Genomic DNA, 24,204 nt, shown 5'->3' on the forward strand with positions numbered 1-24,204 from the left:
TCAAACCTTGAAAGAAATATTAGTTCAGTTTTTAAACCAGCTTCAACACTGCCCGGTTGAAATATGTGATTTTAGTGTTTTCCCATTGGCTTTAGAATTCTTTTGAACACAGTGTTACCATAGGCAAGTTGGGAAGTGTATACTTATACGGGAGAATTAGTAAAAAGAAAGCCAAATCAAACGAAAAAGGCCCACTTGTTTGCGTTAATAAGATACATCTTGCATGTTTGCACACACTGCGGGGGCAGGGGGGCATTTTTGAAGAAGCTTGTAATTCCCTATGTAATTCCATGCAAAACTGAATGTACACTTATATTCACTAAATCTATTTAGTTTCACCAAACACCAACTGAAACGTCTCTTAAAAAAAGAAAACCCAAATGAAAAAACCCCTATATCTGAAAAGCTAGAAGATTCTTATCAAATACAGATAAGGTCTGAAAAATTATAATTTTTTAACTAGGAAGCGTATGTTAGTACAATTGCTTCAAATTCAGGAAGTAGCTTTTATTTTCATTCAATGTTACCCATGGTCAAGAGTGAGAAGAATGAAAAGGAGGAACAGGACAAGGGTGAGAAACTTGAGAGACAGATTATTTTCCTTCGTGAGTCAATAGTTTAATTATTATGGTAAACTTCCATGGTATCTGAATTTAAAACACTTAGAAGAGGAACCAATAATAAATAGGTCATGCTGTGTGTGTGTGTGTGTGTGTGTGTGTGTGTGTGCTTTTATTTATTTTATTTTATTTTTTCCAGTTGTTGCAAAGGGATGGTAACAGCTATGGCTCTGAATAAAGCAGGTCACTTAGAAAAAAATCCTACTAAGGATCTTCATGAACTGAATGAGATGAAGGTAACACTATCTTCCCCTTTTGTTTTGTTTGTTTGTTTTAGCAGACTTCTTAGGTTGACTTGTATTACAACAAACTACACGTATTTAAGGTGTACAGTCTGGTAATTTCTAAATTATGGATACACCCATAAAATGATTATTATTTAAAAAAAGGAAAATATCTAACACATTCAAAGTTTCCTTATACCCCTTTGTAATCTCTCCTTCCAGCATCATCCTGCCCCCATGCAAGGTCTGATCCATTTTCTAACACCAAAGATTATTTTTATTGTCTAGAATATATAAATAGACTCATTCAGAATGTGTACTTTTTTGATCCGACTTCGTTACTTGGCATAATTATTTTGAGAATCACACATATTGTTGCTCTTATTAAAATTGCATGCTTTTTAGTGCTGAGTAGTATTTCATTATATGGATAATACACAATTTATCCATTCTCTGTTGATGGGCACTTGAATGCCAGTTTGGGTTATTACAAAGCTTTAATGCATATTCATGTATATATGCATCTCTTTCATTTCTCTTGAGCAGATATCTAGGAATGGAATGTCTAAGTCACATGGTATGTATGTGTTGAACGTTTTAAGAAACTGTCAAACTATCCTCCAATGTGGTTAAACCATTTTACACTCCCGCCAGCAGTGTATGAATGTTCCCCCTGGCCACTTCCTCACCAATACTCACTGTGGTCTGTCATCCATAGTGGATATTGTTCTAGACATTCTGTTGTGTTCTCTTGATCTGTTTGTTGACATTGTCACCATTATCAAGCGGTCTTGATTACTATGGTCATAGAAGAAGTTTTGAAATCCAGTAGTGTGTATCCTTCAAATTTGTTCTTTTTCAAGATTGATCAAGCCGCCTGGATTAAAATCCAAGTGCTTTGCTTAACTATATATATGACCTTGAGCAAGATGATCAATTGCTCTGTCCTTCAGTCTCTACATCAAAAAAATGAGAAGAATAATGATACATATTTCTGTTCTCATCACAAGAAAAAAATTTGTAACTATGTATGGTGACAGATATTAACTAGGCTTATTGTGGTGATCATGTTGCAATATACGCAAATATTGACTCATCAGGTTGTTCACCTGAAACGAATATAATGTTATTTTTTGTGTGTGCATTTGTTTTGGGGTTAATCCATTTTTTAAAATTTTAATTTTTTAAATTAATTAAGTTTTTAATTAAATTGCAGTTAACATTACAGTATTATATTAGTTTCAAGTATACAATATAGTGATTCAACAATTCCCTGCATCACAAGTGCCCTCCTTAATCCTCATCGCTTATTTCACCCATCCCCCCACCCACTTCCACTCTGGTAACCATCAGTTTGTTCCCAGTGTAATGTTATTTCAATTATACCTCATAAAAAAAATAGCACATATTACATACTGAATGAATTAATATTGCACGTGCTTAGAACAGAGTCTGGCCTATAATTAAAGCCAAGTAAATGTGGGCTATTTCTATTGTTACTGCTATGCAATCACAGTTGACCTGGTCAGCTGCGAAACATTTGTTGGGACAGACCGTTTGCCTGTAGTAAATGCAGCAGCCTTTCTGCGTCTGGTTTTATGGCACATCACAGCTGCTTGCCCCATTACAACCCAGATCCCCAAATCCTGTTGATAAGAGATGGTGTGATTTCAGGTGTGTGTTCATAGAGACTCATTTCTGCACAAATCTTTGAACTGAAGTGATAAAAAGTTAATTGAATGGAGTTGTATTTAGAGTTGTACTTAACAGCTCCTCGATAGAAGGAGTGAATAAATGAGTTGTTACAGTCTGATTTTTTCTGCTTAGTAATTATCTTTGATCTCTTCTCAGAGAGAATGTCATGAGTGGATCACCACATGTTCTCACCTCCTTTCTGGGCTTAAAGGCAGAATAATAAAGTTACTGACACCGGAAGAAAAGGAGTACCTGTTTGGAGAAGAGGTATTTGCCATGTGTTGACATTGATCATTATTCAGCCTCATCCTGTATTGCAATAGATAAGGTTTCAGTGACTTTTTCCTATCAGTGTTCTGAGTCCTCACTTATTTACCAGAAGAGAATGTGGTCCCTGGCCAAGAGCATTAGTAGTTCTTCTCCCTTCTAAGGGAGAAAATCATCCACCTAAGTATCTCTCCTCACTTTCTTAGTGGATGATTTTGCTTTCTCCTTCATAAAAGGAAGGATGGCTTTCAGAGGGGAGCTGCCTGTCACATCCTGAGGCAGGTCCTCAGACTGGTCTGCTTTTGTGTGCACACTTCCTCATCCCCTTCAGGCTCTGTCTTCCATTTAAGGTTATTTCTTCTCTTGAGCACCTAACCCAGCCCATTGGCCTCTCTCTTTTGTGTCTTAAAAATTTTTTTTAAGTTTATTTTTTATTTTATTTTATTTTATTTTATTTTTTAGACAGTTTTTAAAAATTTTTTTTTACGTTTTTTTAATTTATTTTTGAGACAGAGAGAGACAGAGCATGAACAGGGGAGGGTGAGAGAGAGAGAGAGGGAGACACAGAATCTGAAACAGGTTCCAGGCTCTGAGCTGTCAGCACAGAGCCCGATGCTTGAACCAGGGCTCGAACTCACAGAGTGAGAGATCATGACCTGAGCCAAAGTCGGACGCTTAACTGACTGAGCCACCCAGGCGCCCCTAAGTTTATTTATTTTTGAGAGAGAGAGAGAGAGCATGTAGGCAAGTGCTGGAGGGGCAGCGAGAGGGGAGTACAGAGGATCTGAAGCAGACTCTGCTGACAGCGGAGAGCCCAGTGCGGGGCTCCAACTCACGAACTTTGAGATCATAACCTGAGCCGAAGTCAGACACTCAATGGATGGAGCCACCCAGGCGCCTTGTGGGACTTGCGTTTTATATTGAAACACCAAAGAAACACGACCTTTCTAAATTATACACCTTTTACAAATGCTTATTTTTCTTTGCTGCCCAGATCTTGGCCAGAATTATTTTGAATTAGCCACTGAATGATTTCAGAAAATTGAGTAACACAGACGTGATCTTGGTTATGCAACAGATCTATGAAAAAATTAAATTCAAGAGCTCTGCACAATCATAGGGAACAGAAAGGATTTTAAAGGTGATTGAATTCAGCCTAACATCAGATGTGTGAAACTTTGCATTACCACCCATCCTTGATCTATGCCTATATTTGAGCATCTGCAGTGGCAGAGACCTACTTTCAGAATTAGCCATTTGTTTTGGTGAGCACTCACTAGTAGAATGTTATTCTTTCTATTGAACTAGATGAAATACATTTCCTTGTAACTTTTTCTGCTCACTGGCCCTGTTCAGCCTTTTGGGTTGATGTGAACAAGGTGGATTTGTCTTCCACATTGTACTGTTTCTAATATTCCATGTTGTAGTGTTTTCTAACATTTGAAAATAGTGATATTCAACCTAAGTCTGTTTCTGGAATTTATTTTCTATTTATCTGTTCATGGGTCATCACCACAATATTTTAATTTTTGAGGCATTATGGTACATTTTCATATCTGGTAGGGTCAGCTCTCCTCACCGATCTTTTTCATGGGCTTCAGGGTTTCACCATTTTTGCTTATTTATTCTTCTATAGAACTCTATAATCTACCTCTAGAAAAAATAGGAATTTTGAAAACTGGGATCATTCTAAATTTATATGTTAACTTAGAGCAGAGATACTTATGTTGTTGGGTTGTTGTATCCAAAAATGGGGGATACAGGATGTCTACTTTTAATGCTTTTTAATGATGTTTTATGGTTTACTCATTTTGTGCATTTCTTGTGAGGTTTATGTCTGACTGTTTTATTTTACTGCTATTTAAAATTTTTTTTTTAACGTTTATTTATTTTTGAGAGAGAGACAGAGCATGAACGGGGGAGGGTCACAGAGATAGGGAGACACAGAACCTGAAACAGGCTCCAGGCTCTGAGCTGTCAGCACAGAGCCCGACGCGGGGCTCGAACCCACGGACCGTGAGATCATGACCTGAGCCGAAGTCGGACGCTCAACCGACCAAGCCACCCAGGCGCCCCTTTTACTGCTATTTTAAATGGGATCTTCTTTTCCATTGTATCTTATAATTGAGAACTGTGTGTATGTTATTGATCTATGTATTTTAATTTTGTATTCTGTGACTTTACTGAATTATCTTACTGTTTTCAGTAGTTTTCAATAGATTCTTTTGGGTTCTCCAGATACTTAATCAAATCATCTACAAATAGAGATAATTTGACCTCTTTCTTTCCATTATTATGGCTCTAATCACTTTTTCTTGTCTGATTTCAATGGGTAATTCTTCCAATTAGGTGTTAAATAGTGGTAGCAATAGTAAGCATCCTCTTCTGTTTAAAAAAATTAAGAAAAAATTATTATTTTTTTGGATAGAGAGAGTACAAGCAGGGAAGGGGCAGAGAGAAAGAGGGAGGCATGGAATCTGAAGCAGGCTCCAGGCTCTGAGTTGTCAGCACAGAGCCCAACACGGGGCTTGAACTCACGGACCGCAAGACCATGATCTGAGCTGAATCGGATACCCAGCTGACTGCCACCCAGGCGCCCCTTTAATTTCTTTATTGTTCCTTCATACATCCCAGATCTTCTGCCTGAGATCATTTTCTTTCTGCCTTGACCTTTACATTTTTCTTTAGTGAGGATTTACTGGAGGCAACCTTAATTTTTGTTTGTCTGAAAATGTCTTTATTTCACTCACATTCTTAAAATTTTTTTTGCTGGGCATACAATTCTAGGATGGTATTATTTTCTCTTAGCCCATTGATGACACTGTTTCTACTGTTTTCTGGATTTTATTGTTACCAAAGTGACAGTTGAGAATTCAGCTGTCAGTTCCTTTGAAGTTAACCCTCTCTTCTCTCTGGCTGCTTTGAAGATCTTTTTATCTTTGGCATTTTGCAGTTTCACTCTGATACGTTCTGAAGGTGGAGTTCCTTTTCTTTTTAAATTTTGCTGTTAATTCTCTTGGTTTCCTGAATCTTTGAGTTGGTATCTTGAATTAGATATGGAAAATTCTGTTTTTGTCTCTTCAAATATTGTCTCTACTATATTTGCTCTCTCCTTTCTTTCTGGCTGAATGGATATGTATTAGAACCTATGCACATGTCTTTGAACCTTATTTCGTATTTTCTATCTCTCTGTGTCTGCACTACATCCTGAATAATTTCATCTGGTTTACCTTCCTGTTCACTAATCTTCTATTAAACCTTTGTGTTGAGTTTTTATTTTATTTTATTTTTTTTTTTTTTGACTGGACTAAGTGGCTTTATTGGGGAAAGCCAGGATTACATCAGATGTAAGAGTTGGCATTGGGGCCCTTCTTCTTTCCAAAGGTGGGCACAACGTTGACAAAGTGCCAGTTGTATAGTATCCACCACTTGGCTCTGCCTGTCTTCTCCCCCTCCCCCTCCCCCTCCCCCTCCCCCTCCCCCTCCCCCTCTCCCTCCTTCTCCTGTTTGGCCACCTCAGGAGTCTGCCCTCTTACTTTCCCAGCACGGGTCAGGGAACCATGGACTTTACCTTCAAGCCTGCGGCAAGCTACTTCCAGGGTGGTCAGAGCCTCTTCTCCACACTGACCCAGGGTAGCCTCATCCTCTAGGGCCGTGCCTGCCAGGAGCACGACTTGATCTTCTGGAGCGACGCCCTCCAGAGAGGCTACATGAACCTTGATCTGGGCGACCGTCTCCTGGCCGATCACCTCGAGGGTGTGTAGCTCCTGGGCGTGGACAAAAAGCTGCATGTCGGCCACTGGACGACGGCCACCGCAGCCACGACCACAAAGATGGAGTCGAGAAAGAGCTCTGTTCAGTTTTTAAATTTAATTGTTAAAGTTCTATTTGGTTCTTTTTCGAGTCTGATCATTTTTGTAATCTTTGTCTCTTTATTCATATTTTCAATCTTTTATTTCTTTAGACAGGTTAATATAACTTTGTAGTCTATTTGATAATTCTAATATATGATATATCTGTATAAGAATGTTAATTACAAACTGGACAGCAACATGCAAAAGAATGAAATTGGATCACTTTCTTGCACCATACACAAAAATAAATTCACAATGGATTAAAGACCTAATGTGAGACCTGAAACCATAAAACTCCTAGCAGAGAGCACATAAGATAATTTCTCCAGCATCGGCCATAGCAACGTTTTCCTGGATACATCTCCTAAGGCAAGGGAAACAAAAGCAAAAATAAACTATTGGAACTACTTCAAAATAAAAAGCTTCTGTGCAGCAGGGCCCCTGGGTGCCGTAGTCGGTTGAGCGTCCAACTCTTCATTTTGGCTCAGGTCATGAATCCTGGGGTTGTGGGACTGAGTCCTGCATTGGGCTTCACAGTGAGCCTTGAGCCTGCTGAGGATTCTCTCCATCTCCTGCTCTGCCCCTTCCACTGCTCACCTGCTCTCTCTCTATAAAAAAGAAGAAAAAAGCTACACAGCGAAAGGGAATAATTAACAAAACTAAAAGAGAAATACCGAGTGGGCAAAGATATTTGCAAATGTCAGCTCTGATAAAGGGTTAGTATCTGAAATATATAAAGAATCTCTACGACTCAATACCAAAGAACCAAATAATCCAATTAACAAATGGGCAGAAGACATGAACAGACTTTGCTCCAAAGAAGACGTTCAGATGGCCAACAGATACTTGAAAAGATGCTTAACATCACTCATCATCAGGGAAATGCAAAACAAAACCACAATGAGATATCACTTCACACTTGTCAGAATGGCTAAAATCAAACACACAAGAAACAAGAAGTGTTGGTGAGGATGTGGAGAAAAAGGAACCCTTATGTACTATTGGTAGGAATACAAACTGGTGCAGCCATTGTGGAAAACAGTATGGAGGTTCCTCAAAAAATTAAAAATCAGACTACATGTGATCAAGTAATCCTACTACTGGGTATTTAAGCAAAGAATATGAAAACACTAACTCAAAAAGATATATGCACCCCTATGTTTATTGCAGCATTATTTATTATAGACAACCTATGGAAGCAGCCCAGGTGTCCGTCGATAAGTGAATGGATAAAGATGATGTGATAATACACACTCATGTATGCACATGTGGATACACACACACACACACACACACACACACACACACAGGAATATTACTTGGCCTTAAAAAAGAATGAGATCTTGCCATCTAGAGGGTATAATGCTAAGTGAAATAAGACAGAAATGTCTAATTTCTGTTTTTTACACATCGTTGCTGTGAACATCTGAAGGACATTTTTCAGTCGATCATTGTGTAGACTTCTTTGAGGTATTCAACACTGTTGACTCCTTCTTTCTCCTCTTTTGGCTTTCCTGGTGGACCTCTCAGACTTCTGACATGACTTCTGGCCTTCTCTGGGGGCTCGTCTTTCTTCCCTAGCCCTTTATGTGACTAGGTTCCTGTCCTAAGACCTCGTCCCCTAACACTTCACAAGGTCTCCTTTGGTGATGTAATTTACCTTCTTGGCTTCAACTAAATTCAATTAAATAATTGTTAAATGATTATCTTTAGCCCAAATGCCTCCATCTAAACTCTAGATCTGTATATTTAACAACCTACTGAATATTTCCAGTTGGATATCTTAGTGGTAACTCAAAGTCACATAGCTGAGTCTGAACTCATCTGTCTTCCCATACCTGCTTATGCAACTTTGTTCATTATCTCTGTGAACGGTATTATCATCTATGTAGTGGCCTACACCATACATCAGGTATCATTCAAGATGCTTCCATTCCCTAACCATTCCATATCCATCGAATTAGTCAAGCAGTAAGAGTTAACTCCTAAATAACCTCTTGAATCCTTACCCTCCTCTTCATTTCTGAAACCCTGTGTTGTTCATTCTCTACTCTCACCTTTTTCCTTCTTTCTCTTTCTCCCTCCCTCCCTCACTCCTCTCTCTCTCTCTCTCTCTCTCTCGCCCTCTCGCCTCTTTCTCTTTAAATCTACTCTCATGTTGCTAGAGTGATTGGTTTAAAATTAAAACATATCAGCCAATTTATCAGTACCTCATTGCCTTCAGGATAAAATTGTTTCCCTGAAAAGCCACTGGAGCCCTTCCTCTATGATTGTGCTCCTGTCCATCTACCCCTAAATTTCTGTCCTACTGAACTACTTTCTCCTCAAGAGCCAATCATGCCCATGCAGCATCCTCTGCCTAGAATACCCCATGCTAACTGTCTTTTTCCCTTACTCATCCTTCCAGAAGAAACTCAGACATTATGTCCTCCAGGAAACCTTCCTGACCAACCCTCTCACCCCTATCCACTACCAGATCTGGATTAGGTGTTCCTACCATGTGACTATATGTATCCATAGCATTTTCTTGTCCACTAAATTGTAAGCTTCTTAAGGACAGAGGCCATTCTTACTCACTTTTTTGTCCTTATGCCCAGCACAGTATCCAGTTGGAAGATTAGTATGCATTAAATACTTTTGAATGAATAATTGGTATATACTACTCAATTATTAATATACACTAAGCTATAATTATACTATTGTTTTATCTCACAGGATTTTGTAAAAGAATTAATTGAGCCTGAAACAGACAGGCTTTTTAGAGAAGATGAAGGAGAAAGTATGGAGGATAAGAAACTTGAGAAGGAAAAGGAAGAAGAGAAAGAAGAGGTAAGATGTTTAGTATTATCCTTTCTTTCCCTTTGTGTTTTCAAAGACTATGTTTAGAGGTACTAGTGAAAATAGAAATAGATCATCTGGCATAAATCAAGTTGCATCCTTTCTTGTAGATTTAGCCATACCCGCAGACACCCTCAGCTCTTTGTTTTCCACGGAAGGAACGTCCTTTTCCTTTTCAAAATCCACCTGCTTCCCATCAGCCTCATTCACATCTGTCCTATTTCCTACACTATCTGCCTTTCACTCTGATGCTGTTTCTTTATCCTTTCATTGCCAGATTTTTCAAACAGTGATGTAAACTCTATGTGTCCACTTCTTCAGCTCCTGTTCTGGGCTGCCTTTCCCCTCCTCCCAGGCCCACACCTTCCTTCTCCTTACCCTGTCCCCACCCCTGCTGAGGCATTAGTAGTAATAACAACCCTTCCTGGGGCACTTATAATAATGATGAAAATGCAACGATAACCACCACTAATTGAGTGCCTACTGTGAGCTACATGTTCTGTACATGTTACCTCTTATCTACACAGTACAACTTCAAGGTAAAAATTATTGTCCCGTTTTACAGATAAGAAAATTGAAACTCAGGTTGACTGACTACCCTAAGTCAGATAGCTGTAAGTGGCAGAACCAGCATTCAAACCCAGATTAGTCTGGCAAGAGCCCTTTGCTGATTCCTGGATTGACTATTGTCTTTGGCTCTTAGAACTCGTGATCACCTAACATTCTCTGTACTGTCTTAACTTACTTCCCTGATGTTTCTTCTCTGTGAATAGTTTAAATGTTGGTATGACTCCAGGCTGTGACCTAGGTCCTCTACTCACTGTATATGCTGGACAGCACTACAAAAATATGATAACGCCCAAGCTTCTTTGGACCAGCATTTTCTGTTTTATTTCTGCTACAGTCCTTGGCATATGGAAGACACAAAGTAAATGGAAAACAGTGTTATGTGGCCACTAAATAATGTCATACCTTTTAACTGTATAATGCATTCCCTCCTCTCCACCTCTGAGGTCTTAGTCCTGGCTCTTTCCTCTCTACGGTACAAACTCTTGTTCAACCTTCAGGTATCACTTTCTTTCTCAAAACTTACCTGAGGGTCTAGGCAGAATTCAGGGCTCTTTTCTGGATGCACACAGCTTTTGGAACCCACCTCTTTGCTAACAGTAATCTGGCATACCATAATTATTTCCTGGGCCATCTCTCCCACTGTGCTATGAATTCTTGGGGTCTGGGAGAAATCCTCTTTGTTTTTCTCACATTTTCCCCCCTGGTCTCCGCTTCCCCGTCCCCACTAATTTCTCACACAGTGTTTGCTCTAAAGTCTTCAAAATGCTCGTTGAGTGACTAGAGCAAATGGAAAAGTAAAGCTTCAGACATTCCTCCAGGAAACTTGCCCTGTCACTGTGTCCCATACCAGCTCACTAAAGGGACCTTCGTGTTTCTGCGCCCTAGAAGCCTTCAACATCCAGAGAAGAGGAAAGACTCATTCGAATCATTGAAAAAGATGAAAACATTCATACCAAACCTCTATTTGAAACCGATGTATTCTCTTCCTGGGTATGTATCTGAAACGCAAATCGGAGATTCAAAACTAGAGAAAAAAGCCGGGAAATTTAACGGCATGTAAAAATGATATGGATCTGACATAACTTTTAGCTCCAAGAGGACCAGGAGCTCCTACATAATATATTTTTCAGGGTTTTTTTTTTTCCTCCCAGCATCATCCCTGGAAAACTCTTGTTTTTCACCTTAACTTTATAAAAACTTCTCATTCTCTTCTTTAAACCTCAGCTTAAAGATTTTTTTTTTTTTAAGATTTATCTATTTTTGAGAGATAGAGCACAAGCGAGGAAGGGGAAGAGAGAGAGGGGGACAGAAGATCTGAAGCGGGTTCTGTGCTGACAGCAGTGGTGAGATTGATGTGGGGCTTGAGCCCATGAGTGGTGACATCATGACCTGAGCCGAAGTAGGACGTTCAACTGACTGAACCACCCAGGTGCCCCTAAACTTCATTTTAAAATGAGCATTTCATTGACTTTCTTAATTTCACAATATCTTGGTCAAAACTTGACCTATTTTTTTTTTTTTTTTAGAATATTCATTCAGATTCTATTGAGAACTGGGATCACCATATACTTCCAACCACAAGAATTAATGGGAAACTGGAAATTTTTAGAAACTCAGCAGGAAAATAGATTAAAAAAATTTTTTTAAATGTTTATTCATTTTTGAGAGAGAGAGAGAGAGAGCGCGAGAGAGCATGAGCAGGGGAGGGGCAGAGAGAGAGGGAAGCAGAGAATCCGAAGCAAGCTCCAGGCTCTGAGCTGTCAGCACAGAGCCCAACGTGGGCCTCCCACTCACAAACCATGAGATCATGACCTGAGCCAAAGTCGGATGCTTAGTCAACTGAGCCACCCAGGCGCCCCAGGAAAATAGATTTAAGATTCCTCCACAGAAAGTTCTAGGACCGTGGTAGACATAAGTCAGTTCTAGATTGGCATGTCTCTGTGTACAGGATGTCATGCCTTCATCCCATTAATCCCCCAAAATGGTATGTAGCGTTTTGTGTGTATGTTTATACTGTGCATTTTCCTGGCGGGGGTGGTGGTGCCAGAAATCCATATATTGAATCCAGTTTCACCCCCACAGTAATGAACCATTTCACTGTCAGAGGTTTGGTCCATCTGAGCAGGTGGGTGCAGTGGGGCTGTGGTGAGGGTCAGGCTGGGCAGCAGCTGGATGACTAAGGCAGAGGTGTGGCCGATTGCAGGGGTATATGTCCAGGGAGGTTGTGGGAAGTAGGCTCCAAATCTTATAGGAAGAACTGGGGGAAATCACGTGGAGAGTCAGTCAGGAGTCATGTGCCGTGAGACACATAAGGAAGGGGCACCACCGATTGATCTCCTAACCCCACCAATCCCACCCAAGGCCTTCCTGCCTCAGATTGTCTCCCCTGCTGCGCTGTCTAGGCTAGGAGTCAGCGTCAAGTCTCCGAGATACCCAAACCAGGCAGGAAAACAGCCTATAGCCTGGGGCAAAATTGAGGGGTACAGAGCTTGTCTTTGGTGGTGGTGGCGGTGGGAGGGCGGGGAGGGGGGTACTGCTCCAGGATACCACCTTTCCATCTGACACGGTGCAGTGCCATGTGACTAGCTCATCTGGGACGATGTGGCCCAGAAAGTCTGTCTCCAGGCTCTGGAAGTTTGCTAATGCTGCTACTATAGATCACTGAAGATTGAACCATTTACGTGCTCGTTGACTATAAGGTCTGGGGAATGGAGCAAAATGCCAGCCGGGTATATAATTATTTGCAAGTTCCTGGAGGTAAAGAAGAATCACATTCATCCTATGTGGTGGTGGCTGGAACACTCGCAGGCGGAAAGGGATCACCAGGTGCTCCAACAGAAGAGACCTAATTGTGCTTGGCCAGCAGAGACAAGGTTGATATTTGGGGCTGTGGGTGCCCAGAGAATGAAGGTTCCTTCAACTGGCTTGTGAGGTCAGAGATTTGGGGCAGGAGGCGGAGCTGGGGGAAGCGCCATCTTGGACTGTGCTGCAGGCCAGGTGGAACAGGTGGGGCCTGGGCTCCGTGTACCTGTCACTTACAAAAGTACTAGGGCTCCCTGAGGGTGCTTTAAGGTTTCAAATCTTCTATTGTAAGTTTTTCTTTTGCTTTTGTTTGCTTGTTTGTTTCCTTTATTTATTATTATTATTATTATTATTATTATTATTATTATTATTTTTTGACAGTCTCTGGTTCTAAGAACATAAATAACCATTTTGTAGGGATACAGGTTCAAGGCACCAGACCTAACAGGCAGCTGCACTCTTTTGCTGGTCTAAAAACACAACTCCCAGGAGGCAGTACATTTGATTAACCCTGGGGAAGGCAAGAAAAAAGGAAGGGATCGGGAAGCAGAAAGCCTGTGGTGTGCAGGTATAACTTGTCATGTCCCTGGGAGTTGAGTTGTAAAACTGGAGAGCTCCAAGAGATCGAGGAGCCCCAAGTTTCTAGTGAGAAATAGCGCCAGACCCTTGGGAAGCTAGTGACCTAAGCATGGAGAATTCCAGTTACTCTTAGTATCCCCTCCTGCAGATGACACCAGTGTGGGATTTTCTGAGGGTTGAGATATGAGTGATATCTCAACAGGGGTGGTGATAAGTCACCACCAGCTTGGGGAGGCTGATGGCTTGACCTGGTAAACCAGAGCCTCATTCATACCGTTACCCAATGCCTTAGTGTCTACCACAATGGGGCTGGACCGTCCACTATTCAAACGCTCCTCAATTAGCCAGGAGTTAGGGCTTTGTGGAAATTCGTGAGGACTGTACTCAAAGCAGGCCCTGTGTGCATAACGTGGCCAGCTCCATCTGAAACAGGCACATCTAATTTGTCACTGTGCCTGATGGACTGGTGAACCAAGCGATCCCTGTAGGCGGTGCTGGCTTTGCTGCCGTCCTTCCTGGGAGAAGGCTCCTCTGCTTTCGGAGGCAGCCCCGTTCAGTCAGTTCTGGTTACTTGCTGCAACGCACCCCTTGTGGCCCTTTCTGAATCAGAATCGTTCCAACATTGTTCCTGTAGGACAGGCAGCCAGAATTCTGTAACATCTCAGCTGGCTGGTGGAGACGTGGGATGACTAAATCCGGCAAGCTCCCCCCGAGGCTACCAAAAGTGCTCAGAGCTACCCTGGCCCCCAGTGCTTCCTCTTGACCGCATGAGTAGGGTTGGCCACAGCTCAGCTACCCCAACAAACAAGATATTGGAAACGATCTCTTTCAGACTCATCTTCACACCGTAGGTTCTGGGTGTCCATAAAGAGTTATAAGTGTATGAGGATGATAGGAGATTTTGCTGGATCACCTGTGAACTCCTGCAGAAAGATGAGCAGGCACCAGATTTGGGGGGATCAGCAGTATTTTTAACATGAGATTAGACACTCTGCCCTTCTGTCATTGGCCTGAAGGTGGCCCTTAGAAGTCTGTTTCCCTCTCACAATACCACGTACTCCAGAGCAGTGACTAATTTACGTGTTTTATAACCGCAACAGGGAAGGGCCCTTGGATTAGTGGTTCTAGAAAATATGTCCAAAGCTGCTGCGGCGCTGTGTCAGTGCTGGGAGTTGGATCCCAAAGAAGTAGGCCTGGAGTAAGATCCTCCCTGAGATAGTGTCAGGCTAGAGCTATTGTCCAATTCAAAGCCCATTAGTGGAGTCAAACCTGAGGAAGACCAAGTCAAAAAGGCCAGAGACAGAATTGGAGTCAGAGACTAAGTGCAAAGCTACAGCAGATCGGCACAAATAAGGAAAGTCCAATGCAATTACTTCCAAGAGCCACGAGGCCCGTGTTTGTCTCTCTTAAATAGGGTGACAGACCACAGAAGCCAGAGGAAGGCTAGGCGTAGGAGAGTAGGGTCTAACGGCATGTCTGTGATTAGCCTTGAGGTGTCAGTATCATTATATGGGTGATGCGGGGGAGGCTGCCACCAGCCATACATAGAGGATGCCACAGGAATTTCCTCTGGAAGGATTTGAAATGGACCACACAACGTTAATCTGTACTTGCCAGTGTCAAAACAGGGACATTTTCCTCGCACACTGTAACTAAATATACGGTGGACTCTTGAAGAGCTCAGGGGTTAGGGACACTGACTCCCTGCACAGTCAAAAATCCGTATGTAACTTTTGACTCTCCAGAAACTTAACTAGTAATAGCCTACTGTTGACTGGAAGTCTCACAGATAACACGGACAGTCAACACATATTTTGTATGTCACGCGAATTACGCACTGTATTCTTACAGTGAAGTAAGCTAGAGGAAAGCAAATGTTATTAAGAAAATGATAAGGAAGAGGAAAGACGTTTATAGTACTGGACTGTGAAAAAAATCCATGTAAAAGTGGGCATGCACTGTTCAAGCCTATGCAGTTCAAGGCTCCACTGTGTATCCGTTGAACGAATGCACATCTGAAGGCTCCGGTGTGCGCAGAGCACAGTACTGGTTTACTTTGGTTTCTACCTACAAAGTTGTTCCGTAGAGCTGTAAACCGTGTGAAGAATTCCAGTTCTAGAAGCCTCCGCCCTGAACACCTTTCTTTTGGCCTCACAGAACAAGTAAGTTAGTGGCACGTGCTGTGTGGCCACAGCTGTCACATGCTTCTGGTCCAGGCTGGACAATGATAGCATTTACTTTCCAAACAAACTACCCAAGAAAGGGGAGCAAAGCAGAAAGACAAGAGTAGGTGACTGGGACAATAAGAAGAGAGTGAAAGAGCTAGGGTAACAGTGAAAATGTTTCACGTGGTTTTTCTCTGGTTTTCCTTTAGAAAAAGCTAGCATAGTGCCATGGGCCGTGTGGGTGAGAATGAAGAGGCCCAGATGAGGGTTTTGCTTTAACCCACTAGATCCTTCTGTGTGGATGGAAGGCTGCCTACCCTCTCAGAGCTCCCTTTCCGTCTATAATGTGGGGCTTACCTTTTACGCGCCTCAGGTTCGGAAACATGGATAAATGAGACTTTTAACACAGTTATGGGCGAAAAGGGGCGAAGGGGAGTGGGAGGTATAGGCTTCCAGTTAGGGAATGAATAAGTCACAGGGATGAGAGGTACAGCACAGGGAATATAGCCAGTGACGTAGTAATAGCGTCGTATGGTGACAGATGGAAGCTACACTTGCGGTGAGCACAGCATAAGGTATAGATTCATCCAACCAGCATGCGGTACACCTGGAAGTAATGTAACATCGTGTGTTAACTATCCTTCAATTTTTAAAATGTACAGTTCTGGGAAAATGTCATATTTATTTTAAAATATGCTTATAATTTTTGTTTTCTAAATACCTTCTTTTACCTTTCTCTTGTTTCCTAGAATGTATGTAGAGTCAAGATAAATGAAAGAGGCGGGGTTTTTTTTTTCATACTTTCACTGCCTTGATATTTATTGAGTTCCCTAAGGCCCTGAGAGATCTGATTGGATGTTACAATGTTATGTGCTTGGTGAAGTAAATTCTTAAGAAAAATAGTTAATTTCCTTGATCATCAACTTGATTTATTACAGAAACACATTTAGCCTTCTCTTTATTTTTAAACCTTTTCTTCTTTCCTTGTTTCTTTTTGTTGATATTATTTTCCCTGCTTCTTCACAGTTCTAATCAAATTTATATCCACCTGTAGCATGAATAATTTGGAAGCTGGTATGCTGTGTGGCCATAGGTAGTCCCTGTTCTTTTTTGGTGTTAAGACTGCTTGATCATTTACTATATAAATATGGATAGTAGAAAAAAATATTCTGGAAGGCTTAGTCCAAAACATTCTGAAGAAGTAGAGTATTAACTGTTGGGATTCTCCGTTCACTCATACTGCTAATTTCCTTTGTCAGAGAGAATCAGCTAGTCAAGGCACACTGGCCCCAAAGTATCTTGAAGCAATGGCTATAATTGAATGCACACAGGAGAAGCTGATGTAAGTATGAGGCTCCACAATGGTAACAACAAAGATTGCCGGCCAGGAGGTTTAGCTGAGAAATCCACACTTCGTGGCTTACCTGTGTTTCTTCTGCTTCCTTTATCCTCACTAGTTGGTTGGGTATCTCTAAGTCTTCTGCTAATGGCAATGAAGTACACTGCTTCCACAGGAACATCCGTCCTCGCCCACGGTGGAGATGGAGGGAGGGAACGTGTGTGTATGTGGGGAATAGGGTGTTAGGAGGGTCTATTCAGCGTGTTTCTAAGAGATGAGCTAGAGACGGAGCTGGGAGAAATACTCTGCAAGAAAGAATGCTACGTAACCCCAAGAGTAGGAAGGGCGATATAGTCAAGATGGTTGTGAGTGCCAAGAGAAGAGCACAGCCATGTAGACATATAACACGCACTCTAGGAATTAAGAAGCACGTTTCGAATTGGTTTTATTTTTTGTCAGATCTGGTTTTAGAGGTACTGGAAAAGAAAGGAGACTATTGATTTAGTATGGTGGATCACATCGATGAAGAGGAGCCAAAATTAGCTACTGAAAAAGGGGTTCCTTGGCTATTGATGAGAAATCCAAATACCCAAAGTCAGATTTCACTAAGAAATTATACGTATGTTGCATCCTTTTTTTTTAAGTTTTATTTTATTTTTTGAGAGACAGAGAGAGACAGAGCATGAGCAGGGGAGGGGCAGAGAGAGAGGGAGACACAGAATGCAAAGCAGGCTCCAGGCTCTGAGCTGTCGGCACAAAACCTGACGCAGGGCTCGACCTCACAGACCACGAGATCATGACCTGAGCTGAAGTCGGACGCTTAACCAACTGAGTCACCCAGGGGCCCCATAAATATGTTGCATTCTTAAATCACAGCATGACTGCCACTCTGATATCGCCATCCAAGTAGCTTCCAGGACCCCAGTTCTGGGTTAATGATTGATGCTGCTGCCTCCCTTCTTTGTACGTTTTGGATGGACATATCTAATTCTACTGCCTCTTCTAGATTATGTGTTCCTATTCATGAAAGATACTTTTTCAAACCTTTCCGTTTTGTTGTGTTTTCTCTGGCCTTTGTCCACATCAGAGAGTTTGAAAGCAGAGCCAGACAAGCAGAGGAGAAGTTTGAGGAGGTAAATGAGAAACTTCATCATACCCTCATAAGAAATAAAGAGCTAGAGAGGGAAGTAGAGGATATTTTGATAAGGTCTCAAGAGAGGGAGGCTGAAAGACGAAGAGAAGAAGAAAATGAAAGAGGAGGAGAAGAAGAAGAAAAAGAAGAAGAGGAAGAAGAAGAAGGAAACAAGGCAGTAGAATGTTCCTCAAAGTCTCTAAAGAAAGGTGAGGCTTGCTTTCTCATTTTGCTTTATTAAGGTTTTACTAATGAAATGAAACTTGTTTGGGTCACAAATATCTTAGAAGAATATTATTTATTGGTTCATACTTTTCACAGGAATGCACATACATTTAACCATGTTACTGTCTTATTTGGACAACTCACAAAAAAGAAACCCAAACGACTAACAATTGTCGACAATAAACTAACATGAGATACAATTTTTACTTCTAAAACTGGCAAAGAGTTTTAAAAACAAAAGAACATAATGCTGATCAGAAGGGGCAAAGTAGTTCGTTTTACAGATGATACTCGTGGGTGGATAGACATATAGCTCTTTGAGAAAATAATTTGAAGGTATGTATGGATATGCCTTTAAAACATGCATATACTTTGACCTCTGAGTAATTTTACCCTTGAGAATCTAGTCCAAGGAAATAATCCTAAATATAGAAAAAACGATTAATCCACAAAGATGTTCAATGTATCATTGTATATAATAGAAACAACCTACCTCCAATCATGGAAGAAGGGTTAATTAATAATGCTATACTAATATACTTGAATATTATACCACTATTAAAATGGTTTATAATGACATGGGGAGTTCTTATATTTAAATATCAAATGTAAGGAAACAGGATATGACACACTTTTTTACAGCATTATTTAACTCTTATTTAAAGCGTTTTTAAACTCTTTTTTAAAAAAGACCAGAAGATGGGGCGCCTGGGTGGCGCAGTCGGTTAAGCGTCCGACTTCAGCCAGGTCACGATCTCGCGGTCCGGGAGTTCAAGCCCCGCGTCGGGCTCTGGGCTGATGGCTCAGAGCCTGGAGCCTGTTTCCGATTCTGTGTCTCCCTCTCTCTCTCTGCCCCTCCCCCGTTCATGCTCTGTCTCTCTCTGTCCCAAAAATAAATAAACGTTAAAAAAAAAAAAATTAAAAAAAAAAATAAAAAAGACCAGAAGGAAATTGTGTCCAAATATTGACAGACATTGTCTCTGGTTGATGGAGGTTTATGGGGAATTTTGAGTTTAGTTTTTGATACTTGTTGGATTTCCTATGATGAAAATTGTTCTTCTACGGGAATTGTTATTATTCTACAGGAAAATATTTAACTCTTTATTTTTTTATCTCTGATTAATGCTATTTAAGCAGTTCTTTGTATCCCCAGTTTTGGAGGCTATTTTTTGATTTTTGTCTTCATCTTCCACCTGTGGTCTCATCCCAGGACAGCTGCTAGTACAAGGGGTAGCACCGGGAATATAGCTACTTTCTGTTTTCTTTGGTCACTCCTGTCTTCACCTACACCCCCAGCAAAAGCAGTAGGTTAGCCGGTGCCCCACAGCCTCCCGCTCACGTGTGCTGTATCCGTACTGTCACCAGACTGAGCTCAGTTTCTCTCTGTTTGTTAACTGTCCACTAGTAACATGCTGATTATTCCAAGTGTGACAATCCTTTAGCTTTACGTTTGACTGTATGTGAGATAGTATTCATGGATTGAAAAATTTTCACCTTACACTGTGTAATTTTATCCTGACGGCTTGCAAACTAGGCTTTTTCCAGATTACAGAAAAATAAATATGCAAACCATGCCAAAGGCTTTCGCGTTAATCTGGAGAGGTTACCTCAGTATGGAATGAGTGACTTTGTTTCTCTCGATTTCCATAAAGATCGTGGGGATGAGGTTAAATCCAGAATAGAAAAAGTATTAATTGTTTTAAGTAGAGGATGACTGTATACCCCAACCTATAAACAATTACCTACACAAACATAGCCACCCTGCCCCTTCCTTCCAAATACCCCTTCAGAGTCATTGTCAGGGGGGCTCAAAAGTGGAGGATGAGAAGCTTTGCAAGGCTTAGGAGAGTTGGCTCCTAAGCCTGGCAGTACGCACGCCATGCGGGAGACCTGACCACTTTCCCCGGAAAATCCATAAATTGGACATTCCTTAGGGTGAGCAGACAGCTCCTTTGAAAAATGCAATGAGACCAATGTGGGACTTGTATGGCACATGCAGTGTCATATTTGTGTTAGATGGAGCATGAGATCACCTTCCCCCAAGAGATGGGCTGCGAAGGGACGCTTACATACGGTAAAGGGACGAGGCTTGTGCACGCTGGGTATGGGGAAGATCTGGACGGAGTAGGAGACACATTTGTTTTTGTTTTATGTCAGTATTTTTCATATTTGGCAAATCATTGTGCTCTGAGCTGTGAATGAAGACAGGAATCGAGAGGGAAGTTGACAAAGATGAATGGTGGCTTAGTCTCTGATCTCAGCGAGGCCTGCCTCGGTTAGGAGCTGGGAGCTGGGAGCCGGGAGATACACTAGGAGCAAGACGAGGGCGTGAACAAGAGGACCGAATGCAGGATGAGGTGGCAGCAGCCAGTCGGAAGGATTCGAAGTGAGAAGCCTGGTGTCATGGAGCAGCCAGGGAGAGCCGGCTTGATGGCAGGAGGCCCCCTGCACCCGTCCCGAGGGCGGGGCTGGAGTAGGGTCTGTGTGCAGGAGGCGGGGAGACAGCAGTGCAGCAATGGATGGGGATTCTGGATCCTGGCTCTATTGGAATTTTTTTTTTTTTCCCGCCAGTCTCAGGATATGTATAGGAAGGAAGAGGAAATCCCTCTCCTTGACCACATAGTCCTCTTTTCCGGGACCCAGAACTCAGGTGACTAGCTGGCTGCACTTTAACTTTGGGAAAATGTGCTCTGAATCCCAGTAACCAACTGAGAGTCAAATCTGGGGTACATTGCCTGTTTGTAGCTTGGGAGGTACTCAGGCAGAATGGAATTTTTTAAACACTGCGTGAAGTTAAAAGTCCTCCGTAAATATTAGATGTCATTACTACAGTATTCTAATTGTTTTTGTCTTTTCAGAAGCGCAGTGCAAGGAGGGTCTTCTCAACCCTAAGTCCAGGACCCGGACTAAACCCAACTATAAGACCAAACCCAAGTAACATCCTCAGGGTGTTGGGCTTCAGCATGGCTGCCCTCACCGATACCCGTGTGCTACCGAGCTGACAGTGTGGCTCGATCCGAGGGACTTCCTGCACAACAGCTACTACAAAGGCCGCGAATGTTTTGTTTTTACAAGTCGCAGCAGTGGCTGGAGGGAATAAGTGCATTAGCTTATTTCCCAGATTAAAAATAGCTTGTGCGAAAGTTTGTTAGCCTCTTCAGCTGAGTTCCTAACAGAGGTCTGTGAAAAGTATCAGTTACTGTCAAGAAAATAATGCTTTTTGAAGACTCTGAACTCTGCAAAGAAGAGTGGCAAATAAAAAGCATTATTTTTTCGATTTAAAAGAGAGGAGCCTGACAAGGCTCTCAGGTTTCTGCAGCATTTTCAGATTTCTTATGATTTCAGGCATCCTTATGATTTATTTGATTTTCACAATACCACTACAAAGTAGGTCGGGGAGATACTGTTATCCCCATTCCTCAGAAGATGAAACTGAGGCCCCAAAGGGTTATACGACTCCCCACGGTCACAGAACTGATCGGTGTCAGAGCCCCCAGCTTACTGGACCTGTGTCCAGCTGTTTGGCAATGGTGATGGAACACCAGGCCATTGTTCAGGTGGTTTCCTTCACAGGGAGAGGGCGGAAGGTCGTTACTGAAATTTAAGAATATTGCTGAAGATTCACCCAGAATCTCCATTTTTTGCTTCAATCGCCTCCCATATCTGCTCTGTTCATGACCCTGGATCCACGTAGGCACTAGAGATGGACTAACTTGCAAAAATAAGTTGCAAGTGACAAATGGACGTTCTGGGCGGTCACTCAGCAAGGACTCCCTCCTGCCTCACTGCTCCTGGTACGCTTGCACTTGCTCTGATCTCGGGCGCCAAACACCTGTGCTGAGATTTCTGTACCTGCTTTGGCTCCACGTATTTGGTGTTCCTTTGGACTCATCTCCTGGAATTTTGGACCTTTGCCTGTTCCTTACACCTCAGAAACCCCGTGACCCAGAGTCCCCAGCCTTTGTCAGCAGTCGCTGGCCAGGCCTACGTCTGGCCACCATCAAAGTGTGGGTAGGATGAGTTTCAAGAATGCGTGGGGTCTACCGAAGCCTGCGGGATGGCTCTAAGTCTGAGGGAAGAAAACGGGACTTCAGACAGTTGGCTGTGTTTGTGGCTCAGCCGAAAGCCAAAGCTGATGTTCCCACTTACAGTTCATTTGCTGGGGCAGAGCCAGCCCTACCCTTTTGCTTTCCCAGAGATTCTAGATGATTCTAGCAAATTTGGAGGCTTCTTGGTGGGATTTCAGCATACTTTTTAATTAATTTCCCACTTTGCAGCAATGAGTGGTCGTTTCCGTACAAATCAGCAGCCCCCATCCCTGAACACGAGAGCCTTGCCCCTCAGAACACGGCAGCTCCGTTGGGTGCAAGCCTCCATCTCTAAAGGCCAGAGTTATGGCTGCTGCCACAATTAGAACGAGACGTTTGGCACCATGAACCTAGCTGGGTGGTTTGCTTGCGAGCCACAGAAACCCACTCTTGCAAACACACGAAAGTGTGTTGGGGAGCCCAGGGGGTAGAGGGAAGTCTTAAAGAGCCAGGCCAGGAACAGATGGGACCAGACAGTTTTAGATTTCAGGAGCAAGAACTGCTTCACCATGTGCCCCAGTTGCTATCACCAAACAAACTCCAATCGTTTCTTCCGTCTTTAAATGATTGTGCTAAAGTCTGAGTGAGAGAAAGGCTACCCTGTGGTCACAAACCACCCCGTGGATGTACCAGTGGGGGCAAGAGGATGTCTGGGATCTCTAGCTGCCTTAAAGGGAAGGGAGGACACCTTGCTCTACTATTCCACCAAAACAGATCACAGTATGGGGAAAGGAACTGCCCAGAAGACAATGAGGTTGGTGGTAGGAGGGCATAAGGGATGTGAAGTGGGTTAAAGAACAAAACGTGTGCTACAGGAAAGGCGTCTGCACCGGTGCTCCCTAACAGCCTGGGCAGCTCCATTTTCCCAAAGAGCTGACTTGTGGGCAGTTTGAGATAGTCCTCGAGACCTTGCCACACCTTCTCAGAGTGATCCTGAGCTGGGCTCCCGAGAGGCCAGCCGCTCTGCTCGGATGTCCAGACAAAGGCGTGCTGACCTCCGCTCCAGAGAGCTGGCCTGACCCTCCTGGAGAGGAAACTGGATGGGCCTCATCGTAGTCCTCTGTGTTCCCCCTACCCCCCAATCTCAGTGCCTCTGTGCACCTTTACAACAAGTCCTTGAAATCTTGAGGCGGGATTCTAATACAAGAGACCCCGTGCGTTAAGTTCTTCAGCTGGTCCTGTCCAAGAACCACCGCCCTGGGGGCGGGAGCTACTGGCCGTCAGGGCTACCTTTGAAGCATGGGGGCAACCTGTGTAGGGGGCCAGTCTGCTGTTTGTGTACAGCTTGGTCACTGTCATTTAGAGCTGCTGGGGTAAAACCAGAAAACAGTAATAGCCGTTTGCTGAGGATTTACTTGGCGTCATCACTGTGCCAAGCACTTCGTATATTATCTCATTTAATCACAACACTTCTGTGATGTGGGTCATACTTTTATCCTCATTCCTGTCAGGACAAGTAGCGTGTTTATTTATTTATTTATTTTTTCTGAAATTTATTGACAAATTGGTTTCCATACAACACCCAGTGCTCATCCCAAAAGGTGCCCTCCTCAATACCCATCACCCACCCTCTCCTCCCTCCCACCCCCCATCAACCCTCAGTTTGTTCTCAGTTTTTAACAGTCTCTTATGCTTTGGCTCTCTCCCATTCTAACCTCTTTTTTTTTTTTTTCCTTCCCCTCCCCCATGGGTTCCTGTTAAGTTTCTCAGGATCCACATAAGAGTGAAACCATATGGTATCTGTCTTTCTCTGTATGGCTTATTTCACTTAGCATCACACTCTCCAGTTCCATCCACGTTGCTACA

General features: G+C 42.6%; 2 protein-coding genes across 2 annotated transcripts in view; one reads left to right on the forward strand and one right to left on the reverse strand.

Moving 5' to 3' along the window:
• AXDND1 (axonemal dynein light chain domain containing 1) overlaps nt 1-21,456 on the forward strand; it is an 86,908-nt gene extending 65,452 nt beyond the window's left edge. Inside the window, exons 20-26 of the mRNA XM_043567650.1 lie at nt 760-856; nt 2,696-2,806; nt 9,376-9,489; nt 10,954-11,058; nt 16,874-16,956; nt 18,041-18,294; nt 21,169-21,456. Coding sequence (XP_043423585.1) covers nt 760-856; nt 2,696-2,806; nt 9,376-9,489; nt 10,954-11,058; nt 16,874-16,956; nt 18,041-18,294; nt 21,169-21,248 — 844 coding nt within the window. The 3' untranslated portion in view covers nt 21,249-21,456. The remainder of the gene's footprint in view (nt 1-759; nt 857-2,695; nt 2,807-9,375; nt 9,490-10,953; nt 11,059-16,873; nt 16,957-18,040; nt 18,295-21,168) is intronic.
• On the reverse strand, nt 6,301-6,642 carry LOC122475643 (ubiquitin-like protein FUBI; the record flags this gene model as incomplete). The annotated part of the gene is made up of 1 exon (XM_043567651.1): nt 6,301-6,642. A coding segment is annotated over exon 1 (297 nt), but the record flags the coding sequence as incomplete, so codon positions are not given.
• Nucleotides 21,457-24,204: the final 2,748 nt, after the last annotated feature.

This window comes from Prionailurus bengalensis, chromosome E4 (genome assembly GCF_016509475.1).
Source record: "Prionailurus bengalensis isolate Pbe53 chromosome E4, Fcat_Pben_1.1_paternal_pri, whole genome shotgun sequence".
Lineage (NCBI taxonomy): Eukaryota > Metazoa > Chordata > Mammalia > Carnivora > Felidae > Prionailurus > Prionailurus bengalensis.